The 21,377-nt window shown below is 39.8% G+C and overlaps 1 protein-coding gene across 3 annotated transcripts in view; it reads left to right on the plus strand.

The window, feature by feature from the left end:
- Window positions 1-18,159, plus strand: part of LOC149207665 (aminoaldehyde dehydrogenase ALDH10A9, peroxisomal-like) — a 247,041-nt gene extending 228,882 nt beyond the window's left edge. For all 3 annotated transcript variants that reach the window (XM_089395820.1, XM_089395821.1, XM_089395823.1), the window contains 6 exons: window positions 3,973-4,086; window positions 5,085-5,162; window positions 5,252-5,403; window positions 5,616-5,676; window positions 17,622-17,728; window positions 17,883-18,159. In XM_089395820.1, the coding sequence (XP_089251946.1) occupies window positions 3,973-4,086; window positions 5,085-5,162; window positions 5,252-5,403; window positions 5,616-5,676; window positions 17,622-17,728; window positions 17,883-17,973 (603 nt within the window). In that variant the 3' untranslated portion in view covers window positions 17,974-18,159. The remainder of the gene's footprint in view (window positions 1-3,972; window positions 4,087-5,084; window positions 5,163-5,251; window positions 5,404-5,615; window positions 5,677-17,621; window positions 17,729-17,882) is intronic.
- Window positions 18,160-21,377: the final 3,218 nt, after the last annotated feature.

Consider the following 21,377-nt stretch of genomic DNA (forward strand, 5'->3'; position numbering starts at 1 on the left):
CGATATTGCTGCCAACTTTGCATATACACTGCAACTTCCTAACAATTGTTGCTGCTGCCGCTGCAACTAGTACAACTGAGAAGCATTTGAAATACTGAATCAACTATGTCTCTGTGCTGCATCTGTCTCTTAAGCATCTGACTTCTATTAGTCTCTACACTGTCCACTAGGAATCTGCATTGTTTTTGACTCTACTATTGAGCCTCTTGCTTTGCTGTCAACTCTGCTTTGCACTCCTCAACACCTGATTGCAACTAGTCTGCAACTATCACTCTGGAATCTGTCTGCATCAACTGACACTGATCCTCCTGCTACTGAATACTGTGGGCCCTTGTAGCAAGGTAATTATTCATGGTGAAACATCACCTGATTCTCACCTTAATGGACCCTACCCAAACCTCTACGCATCTTTGGGATGCTAACTCCATATCGCCCCACCTCACTCCTGGAGGTATAACTGCAAAATTGTAAAGTCTTCCTCCAAACTAGAGGACAAGTTGTCTATCTTTGCAGATGCTGTCACTTGGTCCTGCTTCTCTTGCTTGTCCTTCTTCCTTTGAGGACATTGAGTATTGTAGTGGCCAAACTTGCCACACTTGAAGCACGTGACCTTAGATGGGTCCTTTTTCTTCTCCCACTGTGTACTTGGATGCTGAATGGGACCCTTAGATGCATGGGCCACATTCTCTTCCTCCTCACCTTTCAAACCTTTACTGTTGCTGCCGCTAATAGAGGTCTTCACAAGTGCACGCCTCATCTCCTCTTGCTGAAGGTTTGACCACATCCTGTCCCACCTAGGTAGAGTATCGCTTCTCCTACGACTTCAAGATGATCCCAAATTTCCTGAATTCTGGTGAGAAGGGGATCAATGCCTTCACCCTTATGCATCCTGATGTTCCTCAACTTTTCTTTCAAAAACATCTTCAACTCCTCGGAAGAATTTTGGTATAGTTGTGCGAGAGCATCCCACATCTCCTTGGCCATATTCTTGGCCGATATATGCGAGACTATATGGTCCTGGACTCCATCAAGGTTCATCTAGTTCGTCTTGGCCATCTCCTTCTTGAATTCCTTCAAAGGATTTGCTGTAAAAGGACATGAACATAAAGTATGCAAACTTGTGAAGTCCTTGTATGGCCTCAAACAAGCATCGCGAGCCTGGTATGAAAAACTAACTGAGCATCTTCTGAAACTCAACTTCAATCATTTTGATCTTGATGATGCAACTTTATTTTGTCAAGAAAGTTGGCAAAACAATTGTATATCTTGTGGTATATGTAGATGACCTTTTAATGATAGGGAACAATGAAAGCTACATTGCATCCATAAAGAAGGAATTGGGGAAAAGTTTTGAAATGACTGATTTGGGCTATGTTCATTACTATCTTGGCATTGAAGTAACCCAACATCCAAAATCCATATTTCTTTCTCAAAAGAAATACATTGGAGATTTGTTAAACAGATTTGGCATGACAGAGTGCAATCCTCTTTCTACTCCAATGGAACAAAACTTAAAGCTCACATCTATTGAAGGAAAGGAATTTGAGGATGCAACAAAGTATAGACAGCTTGTAGGAAGTCTCATCTATCTCACTACTACCAGACCAGACATTTCATTTGTTGTTGGAATCCTCTCCAGGTTTATGCAAAAGCCTTGTGAGGGACATTGGTCTGCTGGAAAAAGAGTTCTAAGGTACTTGAAGGGAACTCAAGACCTTGGAATCAAGTATACACAGGTGGACGACTTCAGCTTGATTGGATACTCTGATTCAGACTTCGATGGAGACAAAGAAACTAGGATATCTACTTCAGGATATGCTATGAGTATTGGATCAGGAGCTGTCTCCTGGAGATCACGCAAACAATCAGTTCCAGCAGATTCCACAACAGAAGCAGAATACATGGCAGCAGCTGAAGCAACGAAAGAAATTGTGTGGCTCAGGAAAATTCTTGAAGATTTGCAGGTAAAACAAGTACAATCAAATCCACTCATGATTGACAACACCTCTGCAATAAAGTTGGCCAAGAACCCAAAGTTCCATGATCGAACAAAGCATATCAATACTAAATATCATCTGATTCGACATCATGTTGAGGCCAAAACAATCCATCTCCGTCATTGTTCCACAAATGAGCAAATTGCAGACATCTTCACTAAAGCACTTGGAAGGGAAAAGCTTGAACGATTCAGAATGATGCTTGGACTCACCAACACCCCTTCAGATTAAGGGGGGGAATGTTGACACCTAATCTTCATGATTGGGGGAATTTTGTGTAAATAAATAAATCAGGGATGTGAACAGTCATCGGGAGATGAATTGAACAATCACTCCTATTGTATATAACAATGACCTACCTATGGAATAATAGACGAATCAATTATTTGTTTTGTGGAGTTACTGCCTGGCCTGACACTTTAGAATCCCATATATGTGAAAATTTCTGAATCTATACAAACAGAAATCCTACTGCAGTCATTGGTTTATCATCTCCTACTTGTTATTTCATTCAACGAGTTATTTAATTATAAACAATGATGAAAAACACTACTGCAGACTACACTGACATATAGATCATAAACTGAAACAATAGATTAGACAAACACTCAAGGGACACTATTATTTTTGGACAACACGTCCCCTGAAAAACCCAATGCGGGAAAATGGGTGCAACAGATAGAGGGTTTGCATTATTAAGCAAGCAGAATCTGAGTACAACAGGTTGCCTCTCCCACCGGCTAACCTTTCAGAGAAATCTCTGCAGCAAGAAATACATACGAGGGTTCACCTCGTTCTCCAAATCACAACTAATCCACTGAGTCCTTGACTCTGGCAAACACTACGAAATCCCAACGCCATCACTGATTGGGCCGACGTATTCCCTCTAGGAGATTGCGTCACCCCTTCTGTTGGATCGATTTGTTGGAGGAAGACTGTTGTTCAACCCTCCTGGCTCAGAACTTTGCTTCTCTTGCAAAATCTTGGACTTTTGACGAATATCCTGCACTGCCATTGCAAGAGACCCTCTCGGCTTGTGTCAACTTTGCGTGAGCCCCTCCTAGGCTGCGTAGGCCTCTGCGCTGCCTCTCTGATGCTACTGTTTCCTTTCTGCCACATACTCTTTGGCTCAAAACTCCTTTTTGATCCAAATCTATGCTATTGCCCCTCTCACTACAACTCAAATCACTTGTTCGATTTTCTTAGCAAACCATGCCCCAAAAAATCGAACTGACTGATCAACTTGGTGTATTTCCAACTGACCCTCAAGCCTCCTCTTAAACTTTTCTTGTTGATGAATCAATGGCCGAGATTAAGTCCCTAATCAACGGCTAAGATTATAACAGACTTGATCCTCGTCTCTTAGAAGCTTCTCACTCATATTTTTATTAATACCCATTAATATTTTTATTTTCGTAAGTTTAGACTTAGGAACCCCATTAACAATATTAATTATTTTAATAACTCACAATCCAGGTGGAATTTCTCCAAATGGTTTTTGGGTCTTGGAGATCCTATGTATTCTAGCCCCTCCACAAAATTTCGGAGTTAGAGCACATCCGATGCTACCCAAAATCAACATTATAGGGTATAGGTTGTGCCTAGGGGCACAACATATTTTCCACACACATCCTTGTATCATAGGTATATCACAATTATTTCAGTCCTAGGACAAACATTAGACTTCTTATGTTCACACCCATGACTATTCAAAAGAAGCATAATTACAACATTCACCAGTTAGATTAATGCATCAAAATTTTAATCTAGCATTGTTGTAGAGTAAATACTAATGCATGAACTTCTCCATGACTTTGATCTCAACATCTCATGCGTATTGGCTTGGATAAATGGAATTCATTATTTTGTGCATGGTCTGATACTGTATAATCAGGGGTTTAGTCTAATATATTAATAAGTTTGAGAAGCACATAACTTGATGTTCATTGGGCTCTGAAATTGACTTGTTTTGCAGGAAAGTATTGCAGATGAGTTCGTTGAAAAACTTGTAAATTGGACTAAAAGTATAAAAATTTCTGATCCCTTTGAAAAAGGTTGCAGACTGGGACCTGTTGTCAGTGAAAGTCAGGTAATCATATGCAGCTCCTAGCTTTATAATTTTTATGTTTTGTTTGCATGGATATGGTGTAACATCAGAGGATCAGCATTTTTTTCAGCTGAAATGTTGCAGTGTCTTGTGACGCTCTATGGATTCCTTCAAGAACAGCCTAATGTCTTCTTTTTTTTGTATGATATACATGTTTTCTTAATGTAAATTCCCCTGGTATAGAATGTACGTTGACATAATGCACACAGAATATAGCCACACAACTTGCTGTGGGAAAGATCTCTTCATGTTAATAGAACTGTGCAGTCTCTCTGACAATTAGATTCTGTGGTAGTAGTGAATTTGAATTAGTTCACAATGGAAATTCTTAGACATGAAAAATAATGATTCTGTGCAGTTCCTGTGACTCTTTTGGAAGTCTGTTATATGACAATTGTAGAGATTTTTGAAATCTCTGAATGATGTCAGATTCTGTGCATTGGTTTTTCCAACATTTTATGCTAGAGCAGCTGTGATCGCTTTTATCTATGGCTCTTTTTGTCTCTAAATGCCAGGCTATACTCTCAATTTCTATTTTTCCTTGGGATTGTCAAGGTTTCTTTTTACTTAACGATTTTTAGGAGAGGATAAATATATACGAGAAAAATGAATTCTGATGTGAAGGTTTTTAATGTCAGCAGTGAATGTGGTAAATCACAATTGGGCTCTGGGTTTAGGTTTTCGGGCAATGTGCATTTGTTTCTGATAGTGGTTTTTACATGTCATCCTTTTAATTTCATATAACTTTAGGTATCTAGCATACACAAGTTTTAATTTTGCTTGAATTTTTATATGATGTATTTCCTCACATATTAAAATGGTGCAAGCAGCATTTGTGAATCTTTTGCTTTGTTCATATGAAATTGCGAAGATCTGTTTTATTGCACAAAGAAAGGGTAACTATCAATAGGGCACTCTGAAGGAATAAGAGCATTGATACATAGTCCATTAGACTAAAATCATTTTATTGTGGTCTCCAGTACAAAAAAGTCTTAAATTTCATCTCTGTGGCCAAAGAGGAAGGTGCCACCATCCTTTGTGGTGGACAGCGTCCAAAAGTAAGTACTATTATTCCGTTAAATTTATTTTCCTGTGATTATCTATCCAACCCAGGGACTGACTACCAAAAGGTGAATTCATTTTTCAGCATCTGAAAAAAGGATATTTTATTGAACCAACGATTATAGGAAATGTGAATCCATCAATGCAAATATGGAGGGAGGAGGTATTTGGGCCAGTGTTGGCTGTTATGACTTTTAAAACTGAAGAAGAAGCAATCGAACTTGCAAATGACTCACAGTATGCTTTCCATCTTATTATGCTCTTGGTTTTCTGTTGGTGTGTTGCTCTAATATCCTCTATGATTATTTTGCAAATTTAAGAGAAATGGTAGAGCCTGGACAAAGATGTCAAGAAGCAGATACAAGCTAAGAGTCTTAGTTATGTGGTGTATACTATCTGAAGATGGAAATAGTGATGTGAATTATTTTTGGGCTCTCCTTTGTTTCCAGGTATGCCCTGGCTGGTGCAGTGCTTTCCAATAATGCTGACTTGCGTAACCGTGTTTCTGAGGTAATTCCCTAACTTTCAAGGATATTAACTGGATGTGGCTGTGAATCAGTTCAAGGTATGCCTATTGGAATAGTTTTTGAGTTGTAACTTGTGATACAGGGTAAATACATTAATAGTAAATTTATTTTTCATGAATCCAGCAAAGTATGTAGAGCCTCATCCTTGAGCAAAATAAATTGTAAAATTGAAGCTGATGCACATAGAGTACAACTTTATGGTAGCAACAGTTAAAACATTAATATATGCCTTCATACACATTTCAATTATCAGGATCAGACATCAGCTCTAGTTTGTTATAGATCTTGTTTAGTGTAACAGATCTGACGGTCATTATGCAAAGCCATCGCAAAAAAACATGAAGTCTGAAATATTCCACAAGGGCAATGTATATACTATAGATGTATAGGATGCATGATATGATTGAGCAGTGTGATGCCTTTATACAGTGTTTGAAGAGATGGGTCCACAGCAAATGGTGGTGACCTATAGGATTTAATGACATAACTAGGTTTTATTTATATTGCATATGTAATATTCTTAATTGGAAAATAACAGTAAATACCAAAAACATGAATTAAGAACAACAATTGAAATTAAAGTCCAAGCACGCAAATCAGAACACCATAGAAATTAAGCAGAATAACTGAACGATTTTGTTAATCAATGAGAATCTGAGTACATAATGAGTAAGAACAATGGAACTTGGGCTTGCTATGCAAACTATGCAAACCCCAAGTGAGATCTCGCCGACCCAACAACTGAAATGGCTCCAAACTGATAATGCAAGCTGCCTAGAAAATCTGCTATAGGCTGCCAAATGGAACTGGAAGTCTGCTCAAAATAATGGCCACAATGCTTTGAAATTGCAGGCACGAACTCCTCTCCTCAAACCGGAAAATAGCTAGAAAAGGTTTGGCCTATCTCCAAGCTAAAATCGAACCCACAAAGTGATGCAAATTCCCTAGCTAACTAGCAATTCGCCCTGCTATACAAATCAGGATTTCAAGCCCGAATGTTGCTCGAAAAAATCTTTAAAATTAGTTGGAGACTCTTGTCAATAAATCACAGAAACCCAGAAAGCGTTTTGGTTGATTCCATCAATCCCCAGTGACCCCCAACAAGTGCAAATTGCCAATTTGGCTAGAAAACACCCCATAGTCTTGATACTGCTGAATCAAAACCCAAACACAGCACTGAAAATCTTTCCCAACTCTGGCTAAATTCTCCCTTGAGGTATACCTCTAATCTCCGACCCTTATCTCTTCTCAACCTCTATTCCTCCAGCCCCTGTGCAAGCCTACTCGGTGACCCCTGCACACTTCCTGAAATGTAGAATTTTGGCTCCAAGAATTCCCTCAAACTCAACCCTACTAATCACCACAAAATCTCCAGATAAAATAATGGAAAACACTTGCAAATCCTCCGATGTTTTGCTCCTTCATAATTGATCTTGCCGCAAGTACTTCAAACCACTTCTAGGCCCTAGAAGAAACACACATTCGCTGTAATAACCTGGAAATATGCCCAATGGAAACTCTGAATCGAGCTCCCCAAATTTGCCTCACTGGGGAGACATTTGAAGTTCTCTGAAATGAGGGTGGAATTCTACTTGGAACACCTATGCTAGACAACATTTCTCTTCTTGTGCTAAACAACTCCATGAGAAGATGTAATGTGAAGTGTAATAGTAAAAAAGATGATCAACAAATGAGGCCTTCCTTTTATAATTTCTCCCCATGCTTCTAGAATCCCCTACTAATAATTATTTTATTGGTGGGGCCATTTTCCACTAAGTGATTTTTTCTTTCATTTTAATAAATTAATAATTTTCCGCCAATCTCCAACAAAATAATACTTGTCACCTTTCTCCAAAATAATATTTGCCCCTTCTAATTAATATTACCAAAATTGGGAAAATTTCCCAAGCTCACAAAATCTGGGATATTATAGTCCTCGACGAAAATTTTTTCTTGTCCTCAAGCAATGACTAAACAAGTGCCTCCACTATTTGTTGGCCCAAATGATCACTGCAAACAAACCATGATCCCAAATGTGCCACTAAGTCATCCTTGTCCCATGCACTATCCTGTCATTACGGAATCCCTCAATACCAAGATCCCAAGCCATCCTGATCAACGTGAAGCACCATTCGCTCCACCCTTTGTCCAACCAGGTATAAGCTCTAGAAGCCCTCTGCATACTATTAATAAGTAGGGCATCATGATTATGTATGACTTTGTCCAACTCCCCATGAAGTCGCCCTACCAAGTAGTCCACCTCATGCACACCGAGAGTAAACTCCTGAAGATACAACCCAATCTCTGTGGGGACGAAGTCTCTTCCGCATGAGCTCCTCCTGATATCCTCTTGCTGACCAACCTGCCATGTTGATGAAGTCTCCCACGCCATCAGTGAGTCACTAAAGCCCAATGGAAGATTTGAGTGATCTCCCCCTGTAGCAGCCAACTCATCCCTAAAGGTCGTTGAGCTTTCAAGTGCTCTGATGCCCAGGTCCCATGCTAGTCTCAAAAGAGTGCCACCATGCTGTCACTGCACCACTCTGACTCTAACAGACTACCCATCGTGCGCACACTGTATCCTCCTCTCCTGAAACTTGATCGTGAAATATCGATGAAGGCCAAGCTCATCCTGCCCAGGTATCTCTAGGATGTTAATATCTACCCATCCATGGCTAATCCTGATCCTGCGCTGCAACTGGAAACCCTGCCTCACCATACAATGGAGGCCCTCAATGATCCCCCATGTGTCAACCCCAAAGTGAGCTATACCATCCTCTGCTATGGTCCTGGCACCTGCACCTCACAAAATGGAGTGTCCTATTAGTCATCTGAATCTTTGAATCCCATAACAAAATCTGTTGCGGCGTAGTCCTGATGACTATTGGAATCCATCTGCCCTACATCTCTGCTCCCTACATGCAATTGATACGTAGACCCCATACGTCATGAATCAATCTAGTGCATACAAAGCTTCCGTGGGCCCGCCATACCACACCGTGGGATCTGCTATCTTGTCTCCTGGAAGCGCACCTTGATATTTCCCGGAGATTAAACATCTGCTCGTAAGAGAGGTCAACCACCTGTTGTATATGCTCCTATGACACCTCAGAGTGCCTCGCCCAAAATGTGTCATGCATCCCCTTAAGTGTGAACTCAAGGGTGGAACATACGCTACCTTCGCAACAAACCATGCACTCCCCAAACTTGTACCTGTCAGCTCGTGCCTTAACCCAATGCCACCGTTGAGAAGTCTCTCCCCTGGTGCATTAAGTTGCATCCAAATATCTCAGGTGAGCTCCCCGCACCCTGTTGCTCATGCCCAGAGTGTCAAAGGACAACAACCAAATCATATGTGCTTGCAAGCGATGTAGAAGAGGGATAGGCGTGCAAGTCCTCATGGATTCCATTAAATGTCGCTCATCTACGTCCTCATCGATCTTGGGTGAACTACACCCAAAGGTGTGGTTGGGGTTCCCGTCCATAACTCTCCTTGGAGGCAACACTCCAACACCTTGTTGTGCATCACCATACGCCCCTGCATACCACTGAGTATCCCTGTACTCCTCAGCATGCCACTGTACCCTGCGGCCTATCCCTATACACCACTAGATACCCCATGCTACTGTTGTACCATCCTGTACCATCTCATATCCTACCTGTGTCACTGTACCTGACACTCCCCGCGTGTACTCAATGCGATGTGAGTCGCTCCTACTCCACAACGTAAACCAACACGCTGCAACAAACAACCATGCATCTCCATGCTCCTCTACAGGCCACTGCTCATCACCACATACCCCTATACAACACTGGATGCTAGGGTCTAAAATTGGGTCTGTATGCATTAGGGCACATCTCTCTGCATAACACTAGACTTTGCAGCATATCTTTGTGCACCACTGGGTACCATTGCCTACTGTCGTACCACCCTGTATCATATGCCATTCCGCGTGTGCCAACATATCTACCACTATGCTAATAAGCCCTCTACAATGTGAGCTATATCTCATGATCTTCTCAGATAGACCTGAGCGACCTAACTCCTCACATGCTAACATGAATGACACTACTGAGCCTATCCTCAGTAGCTCGTGTCCAATATACTAGTGAGAGAGCACTGTCTACATTGAATACCCTGTCTGGTGACCTGTCGATGCCACCTCCTCCTACCAACTCTTGCTAGAGTAGGCTAATCATCCTACAATGAAAACACATGGAATTTGTTTTCTCCCCTGTCAATCCATCCTGGCACTAGTGCTGTGAGGGGCTAATCATCCAACAATCCCATGTATGCCCAACATGCCATGACAACTCATGAAATTTGTCTGCTCCCCTGTCAATCCATCTTGTCACTAGTGTTGTCAAGAACTCTGAAGGGGATATGAAAAGGTGTGTGCACCCAACCACCGAGTCCATCACGCAGCTACTACTATCACCTACTGACTCCACGGTGTGATGGAGAATCCCACCTAGATGCCAACAATAGTCTAGCCCTCGAGCCCCCTAGTAATCCATAACCTTTGTAGAAATGTGGCCATGGATGCATCTAACCTCGTAGCCAACTCCACTAGTTACCAACTCAATATCTCTCACCATCCAACCACGAGAGGGATCAAATGCATGAATACCCATACGCAAAACAAGTCGTCCATCTTGTGCAACTTGTGTCGCCTCATCTCACTAGTCTGGCCAATCCATGTAATCTCCTTAGGTAACACGACCTCTCTCTCATAAACATGCAGAGGTAGCCCAACAATGTTGCAAGCCCCATAAATGTATGCCTGAAGGGAACCACTGTCTGAAAGTACGACAACTCTGCTTGCTACCGATGCACCTGACTGCATCCTCATCAATGGCTGAATCCAAGGATGGTTGCTCATCCTCCTCCACCATGGGCTAAACATGAGCCACTAACTGCCCCTCCACAGATAGCTCATCATGCATAACATCCTCAACAATCAACAATAGGTAGCTACCTTTTGGAAACTTTATCACGACTCTGGATAATTTTGCGCCTGTCGGCACTTCGTCTCTGGACATGTCTCTGGGCACCTTATCAATCTGTTGTGGGTTGCTATCACTTGAAAACTTGGACATGGCCCTGGACACCTCATCAATGTATCTCTCAACAATGAATGACAACTCATCAACAGATGGCCCTCTGAGTGTATGCTCTACTCTCTCCACTAGGGTGTCAACCAGAGCTACCAAAGGAATCTCCAACAAGGGTGACTCCTGCACCACACTTGAAACATCGACACGCTTCTCACACTCTTGTGTGCTCACAACCTCATTCTCAACCTCCTCCTCAAGCTCCTAATATCTAAAGCCAGGTCTACGCTAGCAAAAGCACCTCCTGGTCTTACCCTCTAACTGTCTCTGTCTTATCTACTCCTTTTGAGGAGATCTGGTGCCTTGATTCTATTGACTTTTCCCACACAGTGTAGATGGTTGCACCCCCATGGCTTGCGCACCTTTACTATCTCTGTTGTAAGGATGATGGTGGATTTGGTCCGTCACCTTCCCCAACTAGTTCAACCTCTCATTGTTCCAGCAGATTCCACCCTAGAACTCCTGCATATTGAATCTTCCTTGAGCCATGGGTTTGTCTATGGTTTCGCTTTCACTGTGCATACATGCCCAAATCTTCCATGATTTTGTTGGCTACCCCACAACTGGCCAAGATCATGCTTTGATACCATTGTAATATTCCTAATTGGGAAATAACAGTGAATACCAAAAACATAAACTAGGAACAACAATTAAAATTAAAGTCCAAGCACTCAAATCAGAACACCATAGAAAATAAGCAAAATAACTGAGCCATTTTATTAATTGATGGGAATCTGAGTACATCATGAGTAAGAACAATGGAACTTGAGTTTGCTATGCAAGTGATGCAAACCCCAGGTGAAATCTTAGTGACCCAACAATTGAAATGGCTCCAAACTGATAATGCACACTGCCTAGAAAATCTGTTATAGGCTGCTCAATAATGCTCAGAATGCTTCGAAATTGCAACCACGAACTCCTCTCCTCAAACCCAAAAATACCCAGAAAAGGTTTGGCCTATCTCCAAGCCAAAATTGAACCCACAAAGTGATGCAAATTCCTCAGTTGACTAACAATTCGCCCTGCTATAAGAATGAAGATTTCAAGCCCGAATATCGCCTGAAAGATTCTGTAAAATTCGCTGGAGACTCTTCTTAATAAACTCACAAAAACCCAGAAAGGGTTTGAGTTGAATCCATCGACCCCCGGTGACCCCCAACAACTGCAAATTGCCCAATTTGGCTAGAAAGCGCCCCACAGTCTTGATATTGTTGAATTAAACCCAAACACACCACTATAAATCTCTCCCAACTCTAGCTAAATTCTCGCTTGAGCTAGACCTCCAATCTCTAATCCTTATCTCTCCTCAGCCTCTATTCCTCCAACCCCTACACAAGCCTTCTTGGTGACCCCTACGCACTTCCAAAAATGCAAAATTTCGGCCCCAAGAATTCCCTCAAACATAGTGTTACTAATCACCACAAAATCTCCAAATAAAGTAATGGAAAACATCTGTGAATCCTCCGATGTTTTGCTCCTTTTGTAACTGATCTATCCGCAAGTAATTCCAACCACTTTTGGGCCATGGAAGAAACACACCCTATATGTAATAACCTGCAAATATGCCCAATGGAAACTCTAAATTGAGCTCCCCAAATTTGTCTCACTAGGGAGACAATCGAAGTTCTCCGAAATCAGGGTGGAATTCTGCTTGGAACTCTTGTGCTAAACACCACTTCTCTTCTTGTGCTAAACAACTTGAAGAGAAGTTGTAATGTGAAGTGTAATAGTCAAAAAGATGATCAACAAATGAGTCCTTCCTTTTATAATTTCTCCCCATGCTTCTAGACTCCCATTTTAATTATTATTTTATTGGTGGGGGCCATTTTCCATTAAGTGATTTTTTTCCTTCATTTTAATAAATTAATAATTTACAGCCAATCTCCAATAAAATAATGTCACCTTTCTTCAAAATAATATTTTCCATTTTTAATTAATATCACCGAAATTGTGCAAAATTCTCAATCTCACAAAATTGGGGATTTTACAACATATTATTTAGTATAGGTATGTTACATGTGACCCCTCCTCAAGATGCGTCATCCTTGAACAGTTGAAGAAATCCAAAGAAAACATCTTTGAAGCTTTAAAGAATATTGTTCCATTGCAAATGAACCGATCCATCCCTAGGTTCTTGGACAAAACTTCTTGGATTGCAGTTTCAAGGATGACTTTGATTTTGAGTTCAAGTTGCATTGTCACTGAGATTCTGGAAATGTAGGCATAATGTTCTCCTTGTTCAATGTGAAGTGGATAAACTGATTAGTTGACGTGACAACTCTTGTGATTAGGATGCTTATAAAGCATCAATGTGACTTCATTCAGTAGAAAATTTTGTTACTTTTAGGGCTAGATGGTTCTCTGTTGAAGATAATTGCATTTTTAAATTTTTTCAACAATTTTCACATTACATTCACCCCATATCATCATAAGAAATTATATAGAGAGAACGTTAACATCAACAATGTAGCGGAATAGCAAGGAACATGAAAAGAAAAGCATACATGAGAGAGACACCACCATCATATTTTCATACTCGCAAATTCACCAACCATTCCTTATGATCTTACGTGTGTACTTGAAGAAATCAAATAAACATCTACATCTAAAGAGTTTTTTTTTTTGTAGGAGCATCATCATATCCCTTTCTTTTCTTGACAATTTTAAGTTCTCACTCTTTTGTAATGCCCTTCTTTTTTGTATCTTTAACATGTTAGAAAATCGAAAAAGACACAGATTTTGTTATGTTGATAATTACTTGTGTGATATGAGGGAGAAAATGCGAGGGGAGCTCGAAGGCGATCATGGCGGAACTAGGATTTAGTGCAGGGTAAAATCCTCAGTCGACAGTCATGGTTGGACAGTTTTTTCCGTAACTGTGTTATTTCATGGGTGCACTGGGGTGGGTCTTCACCTATCTCATAAAACGATGTAATAGTTAACGGGTTGTTTTGGCGGACAATTTTTTAGAGACCCGGAACTTCAGGCTTCCTTATCGCGGAGTCTGTCAGCATGGTTTACACCTGAGAGGCTTTAGGTTCTTTCGCGGCTTGTTTAAGTCATACCTTAGCTGTTTGTGGTTTTGGACGGTTTAGTTTATTTGTTTACCCCTAGATGGTTTTGGTCCCCCACCGACATTCCTTCAGGCAACTGTCAGCTCGGTTTCTCGACAGTTATGGAGGCAAAAGATGTTTTTTCCATGGGTTCTACAGAACATCTGTCAATATGGCCCCAGACTGTGTCAACAGTGGATGATTATTTAACATTTGAGCATGAACTGGCTACAGAGGTTGATGCCCTACCCTCACTCTCTCGGCAGCATATACCCTCTATCTCGATTGCACCAGAAGCAACGGCCATTCGGGAATACATTGGCCCTCAACCTCTCAAGGAACCCTTATTGGAGGTTTTTTGTGGGAGTGCGCCAGACACACAGGCCCTTGGGTCGGGCTTAGGTTTGTATCCTGTGGGGATTGAGTCGGATAAACCCTCGATAGGGTTTCCTCATGCACCGGATAGTAGGGCGTCGGTCCTTTCAGCTCCTCAAGACTCGGGAAACCCTCCACAGGGCAACTTCACGGAAATAGGCATTATCACAGGGTACTTCGACAATCTAAAGGCAAAAGGACCATTGACAGGGAAGGACAAGGCTGCACTTGTGGATGGTCCGGAGGATAGGGCGGCGGCAGACTTGATCAACAAACAAACAGGGACTACAAAAAGGAAAAAGCGCCTCCCTCTGAGCAACAATGAAATCTTCTTAAAATTAGCCGAAGACACTCCTTTCAGTGAGGCAATGGACTCGGCAAAAAAGGTTCTGGTTGGACGTGTTAGAGGCAGACACTACAGCGTGGAGCGGCTACAAAAGTGGACGATGGAGGTCTGGGGACACCATCTGTCGGAACCCCCTCGTGTGCAAACCTTTGTGAGGGGTTGGTTTGCCCTGCGCTTCAAAAGCATTGCCCAAACCAATTGGGTCCTCACTACAATTTGGCACATTGATCAAGCACCAGTCCTCCTTCGAAGGTGGACTCCGATGTTTGATCTAGAGACTGAAAAGGTGGGGGCTGGACCGGTTTGGGTATGTCTCCTAGGTCTTCCCTGTCACTTCTGGACTGAGCAGATATTCAGACAGATTGGGGACGCCATGGGTTCGTACCTTACACATGATGAATCTTATATCTCGACAGGAAGAATGGCTTATGCCAGAATCTTAGTACACATGGACCTCTCGGGAGGGCTTCCGGAGTATATCAACATTCAATGGAGGGATGCGACGAGGAGGCAAATGCTGGACTATGAGGGGGTACCTTTCAGATGTAGGCACTGCCACAAGGTGGGGCACCTTTTCAAAGATTGCCCACTGAACAAATGGAATAGCAGGAAATCAGCGAGGAATTTTCCCCAGGTTCCACAGGAACAGGATGCTCTGTCACATGGAGACCCAGCTAGAGAGGAATTGCCTCGTGCCTCTGAGGATTTTCATAGGATTTCTACTCCACACTCTGGGGGAATAGGCACATTATCGAGCCCTGGTTTGCGATCTGCGGAACTAGCCTAGAACACTCCGAGGAAGCGTGGTCGGCCGCCTCACCGTCCCCCTCCACCTGTTCCTGGCACTGCAGCGACGACCTCGAGAGATTCCTATTCTTCGGGGAGCAAAACGCGGAGGCTGATCGTCTTTCCAAAGAAGGCGTGAACCGGGAGCAGGGCATCTGGCTGATCAATGAACAGATTGATGGAGAAAGCTACCAGTACTATCACAGACCCTTTATGGACATATTGGTCTAATTTTTGGACAGTTTTTCAGATATTGTACATATTTATTTTGTTGTTTATGAACTGTTATGCGGCCATTATGATTGGCACTGCACATATTTTTGGTATTATCTCCCTGCGTGGACCAAGATAATATTTACATTGCTGTTTGGTTTATTTTTGGACTCCTCCCTGACTCTGCTGGGGCTACTACCCCGATGAGTCATTGGTAGTAGGTTTTGATGTTTCTTTGGATCTGTTTTATGTCGATAGAAATATCGGAATATGCATATGCATCTACAAAATGTAATTTCTTCCACTAATGAAATTACAAATTTTTCCATGGGAAAACAAAAATTACTTGTGTGATATCTTTGTGTTCTTATTAACTTTCTTATGTTCTTCTTTTATCAAGCAATCATCAAAACAAAACACGAAAATCAATGACACTAGATGTAGGCACTCAACGATGGCTAAAACCCCTCTATAAGGGGAAACCAAGTCAAACTCTTCCACTTGTAAATCAAATTGAGATAGACCAAGACCTTAGACCCAAAAGACTTTCCTCTTCCATCCAGGCAGCCTTCCAATATGATTCAACAAACTTCAGTGTCTCTTCTTGTCCAGCTGCTACAACTTAGCAACAACTCAGAACTTCGACCCCCAACAACTTCAGAATTTCGGCCTAGCTACTACCCAGAACTTTGACCCCCGCAACTTCAGAATTTCGGTCTAGCTACAATCCAAAAACTCCGGATGTGTGAGAGATAGATTGCCCAAGAACCCGACTTTGGCCTTCTAGCATCTTCAATCCTTCTCCAGCAACTTCGCTATTTTTTTCTGCCTCCAACAACTGTGGATCGAACTTGTTGAGAAAGTGTCCTCCAAATGAGTGGAATTGCTTCCTTTATATAGTGTTTGTCTAAGGTCAAATTCCCTTGATGAGGCCGACTTGTCTTTCCTGAGGCCGACTTGGTGGAGGCGGCCTAATTGACCTACTTAATATTAAAATAAATTTATCTTTTGACAAATGAAGCCCAAGAAGGGCCTATTACATTTTGACATGGACAAAGATACTTGACATAAACCCTAGAAGCCTACAATGGAGGCTTTTGACCTATAAACAATTCATCCAAGCATGAAACCCATGCTTTAATAAGTCAATTTCTTTTATAATAATTTTCTTTCTTTCTTTTGACAAATACATTTCATCATTACTCACATACAATTATGAAGACCCACACTAGTTACATTCTTCGACATAACATACCTTGCAAAGTTTCCTAGAGATTTGAATTTTCCTCTAGATTTAGATCTTCCACCTGAAGACAAAATTTTTATTTCTATTTTGAGTATGTGAAATTGGGTCAAATGAGTGTTTTATGTGTGTGTCTCTTTTACAAACAGACATACAAGTGAGACAAACAATGTCAGAATTGGAATCGAGCTAAGTCAGCTCAGTTTCCTCACACAGCAGAATCAGATTTGGGAGTCAACTCACACTTGGAGGAGTTTGGCAACGCTGCCTGGTACTTGCATCTGACCAGTTGCCACATCCCTTTTTGTCCGTGTACCCCTCGCCTCATCGCCTGCTGATCTCTTAGGTGGGGTAGGCCTTAGAATTCAGCCAAACTGAAGCGTAGTTGACAGCTTGAAACTCAATCTATTACCCTTAGAACTCAGCCAGAACTGAACCGTGGTCTACAGCCTGAAACTCAATATTTTACCTCTCCAGCGGACGATTGGCCCATTGGCCACCAAAGATGTTATTAAGATGAACTTGGGGACAAAAATGAGTATAAAGGCTGATTGAAGATGACAACCTGATTGTTGTTTAGAAGGATGCCATTTGTTTTGTTTATATCCATTGTCAGGTCTGTAATTTAAAAACATTGCATTTAGATGGAATGGTGAAATAAAAGTAGTTTAATTGACGTTGACTATACAAGTTTGTGTGATATGAGTCATCTGTCTGGAATCTGTCACTATTAAAATGGACTGAAGTCTACCCATGTGTAAAATGCTAACAATTTCCTTTTTGTGTTTTGCTTGCAGCATTTGCAGGCAGGCATTGTATGGGTTAATTGTGCGCAGCCAACCTTCTGCCAGGCACCATGGGGAGGGAATAAACGCAGTGGCTTTGGTAGAGAACTGGGGAAATGGTGAGATCTTGTTATCTATGCATGTTCGATATGGTTTCATTCTCATCGTCAATTTTACTTTGATTGTTAAATTTACCATCACACTGACTGCAACAGTTCATGTGCTGGCTTGGGTGGAGATATCTCATTGCATGTTTATTGTTGTATTGCACAGGGGTCTTGAAAACTACTTGAGTGTGAAGCAGGTGACCGAATATATCTCAAATGATCCTTGGGGTTGGTACCCACAACCTTCAAAACTATGAATGTTTTGACCTTAAAATTAGTGCCTTGAGAGAAAACTGTGGTTGTAAGCAGAATAACAAACCAGGGTAATGTGAAATCCTGGTTTATTCTAGTCACGTCTTTATGGTACAACACATTAAAAATTATTATATGCCGAATGACTGTATATATTTTCATCTAATGCAATGACAATTTCTTCGTCTGAATGCGAGTCACTTGAAATCATTGTCGCTAACATCTGTACCGGCAATACATCGCTGAAGGTCATAACATTGGGAAAAATTTGCAAAAATTGGAAAATTTAAAATATTTAAACATTTTTTGTTTTCTATTTAACATAAAATATAAACGAACAACAACATTAAATAATCTAATCACATGATCATATAAATATGAAAAACAATTGATATATGAAATGTATAATGCCAAATCATACAATACACATTCTGTGTTTTTCCATATTGTTTGCTGCTGGCTAAAAGTGTTTTTTTTCTCCTTTTTAAGGGGTGCATTTTTTGAATTTTGTCCAAAATCTTGAAAAAAATGGTTTGAATGACAGATTTGGATTGTTAATTTTGTATGGATTGAGTACTCTTAAACGTTTTTTAGGGTTTTGAATTTGTTTATGCATTCAAAAATGCATTTCAAGAAAGGAAAAATAGCAATTTCCCCTAGAATTGTATCATTGGATTTTTGGCTTTGAATCTGTTTATGCATTCAAAAATGGAAAAATAACAATCTCCCCTAAAATTGTATCATTGGATTTTAGAAGCAAAAAAAAATCTAACATAAAACTAGAATAGTTACACAGCCTCGGTCCCTTATTATTTTGTAAAATGACCGAAAAGTATTTTTGGAATGTTTTCAATCACTGTATTTTTCCCTTGCAATATTTATAAAAATCATATTATTTGGGGAAAAATCTGTAATAAATTAAAACATATGAAAAAATAACAAATTTAAAAGTGCTCTTGATCTCATTTTGTAAAGTGACCCAAAAGTATTTTTGGAATGTTTTCCATCACTATATTTTTCCCTTGGCAATATTTATAAAAATCATATTATTTGGAGAAAAATCGGTTTATCATATTATTTGGAGAAAAATCTGTAATAAATTAAAACATATGAAAAAATAACAAATTTAAAAGTGCTCTTGATCTTTGCTAGTATTTTGTACAATGAGGAAAGAATACGTTTTGGAATGTTTTCAAGTACTTTATTATTAATAAAGAATATTCTCTCTTTACTACCCATATTTAAAGTACGTCTTAATATTGGGAAAAAATTAATAATAAATAATTTTAAGAATTAAAAAAAATGAAAATCACAAATATGTGATATTTATCAACGAACATAAAATTTTATAAAACAAACAACATGGGTTTTAAAATAACCCAAATTTAAATAGTAATATTGCTCCATGTTTAAAATTAACATTATGTTCTATTATAAAGTTGGTAAGTAATGAGCTAAATATGTTTCTAGGCAAGTATAAATTCTTTTTATTAAAATGTTAATATCTTTATTAATTAATGATAATGAAGTTTTTTGTTTTTTTTTTTCTTATTTAGAGATTTTACTTTCACAATTGCTTTGGAAGTCCTCTAGCAAGTGATTGATGACTCGTCAACAACGAATCTAGAGTCTTGTTATGTTGGGAACTTTTCAGTGAAAACTTAGTACCTTTATTTAATTAATAATAATGAAAGTTTTTTGTTTTTTTTTTGTTTTTAAATTTTATTTAAGATGTTTGACTTTCACAATTGCTTTGGTCCAGGTCCTCTAGGGAGTAATCAATGGCACTTGGGGTTGGGGGACATACTTGTTAATAAATCTAGAAACATGATGTGTTGGGAATTTGCCAAATTGATGAAAAATCCTCAACTAATGCAAGGATACCATCTATTGACACTTGTACTTGAACCTACACATCATTGATCCCCAAAGGATTTAAGGAGGGCATATTTTCCAATCCCCCATAGACCTAAGCCCTACATGACTAAGTCATAGGGTTTAACATATATGTTGGAGAGACTAGTGATTAGCTTGCCAATAAAAACTAGTCATTACTATTAGTAAGTATTTATGTTATCATGTCAATTAAATGGTTGTAACATCTACACAAATTAATTTGAACCATTTATGTTCTCAAATATTTCAAGACTTACAATTAAATTGCAGTGTAAGTGTCAACATTAAGCACTTTGCATAACAACATTCCTTTTTATATAATAATGTGTTCCTTAGGAATTAACAATGTCAAGATTAACAATATAATCTATTGACTTGAAAATGGATTCAATTTTATATGTGGCTTTATTGATTATACTTTTAAAGTATTATGATGTCGTGATATATTATTTTTGTCCAAGTTGGCTTACCATGTTGGGTGCCAATGGGGTTTGGTTGGCTAGTAAAACATGGTTGTGCCATTTTTGTTGTCGAGATTCAAATATCTTGGACATATGGTTGCTTTTTGTAGCTTAATTTTCCCATGTAAGTAGGATATTCCTCTTGTTCTTGTGGAAGTATTATGTCTATGAATATAATCCATTTTAGTTTATCCCTTTAAACGATCTTGTCATTGGCACTTGTTGTCTCATTGACCTTTTCCTCACTGAGCTCATTTCCATTGAAAGATCAAAACATATATCCATATTTTTTCATTTAAATTCATGAAAAGGTATTTGGTTGTTGAAGAATCCTAATATTCACTATGTTAGATATAGGGAAAGATCACTATAGAATATACTCATCTCATAAAAAATGTAGATATTATCTTCCAAATTTTCAGCAATGTTATTTCCGTCTTTGGTTCGAACTATATAGAGTATATTTTGATCAATTATCCAAGAATTGTTCTTCTCCAAGTTATCTTTTGAGAGACTGAATGAAACCTCTTTTCATTACTACAATATATCCTCTAATTAAGATAAGTGAATGCTCACTTTATTATATCTAGCTATTCTCTTCACCAATGGATCACCCTAACCCCTATTGATATAGGTCTTGAAGGTTGTTTAGATAGCGACCGTCAACCTACTTTTAGTGCTCCCTCATAATGCTCTATTGCTTGAAAACATCGTTGATCTCTCTAAATTGAAATCGATTACTCTCCACATTTCACTGAGAGCAGCTATACTGATGTGGGTCTCATCTAGGTATAGTGCTAGTATACACTAGTTGATTGTATAGGTTCTCTCCTCGATGGGGGTGTTATTTAACAATCCCGAAATGACATAAGGCATGATTAACATACCAAGGATGGGAGTGGAGCATGGGTTGGTGAACATAAAGCACAATGCCAGACCTCACACCTGGCATCTCTCTGATACCGCGTGGTGACTATCTAACTCCTAGGTCGGGGGCTAATTACTTGGGTCTCGTCATTATAAATGTTCGCAGGTGGTAGAGTTTATGGTGG

Source organism: Pinus tabuliformis, chromosome 1_2 (genome assembly GCF_031772625.1).
Source record: "Pinus tabuliformis cultivar Carrire ecotype Pingquan chromosome 1_2, CPIR1, whole genome shotgun sequence".
In the NCBI taxonomy this organism is placed as follows: domain Eukaryota; kingdom Viridiplantae; phylum Streptophyta; class Pinopsida; order Pinales; family Pinaceae; genus Pinus; species Pinus tabuliformis.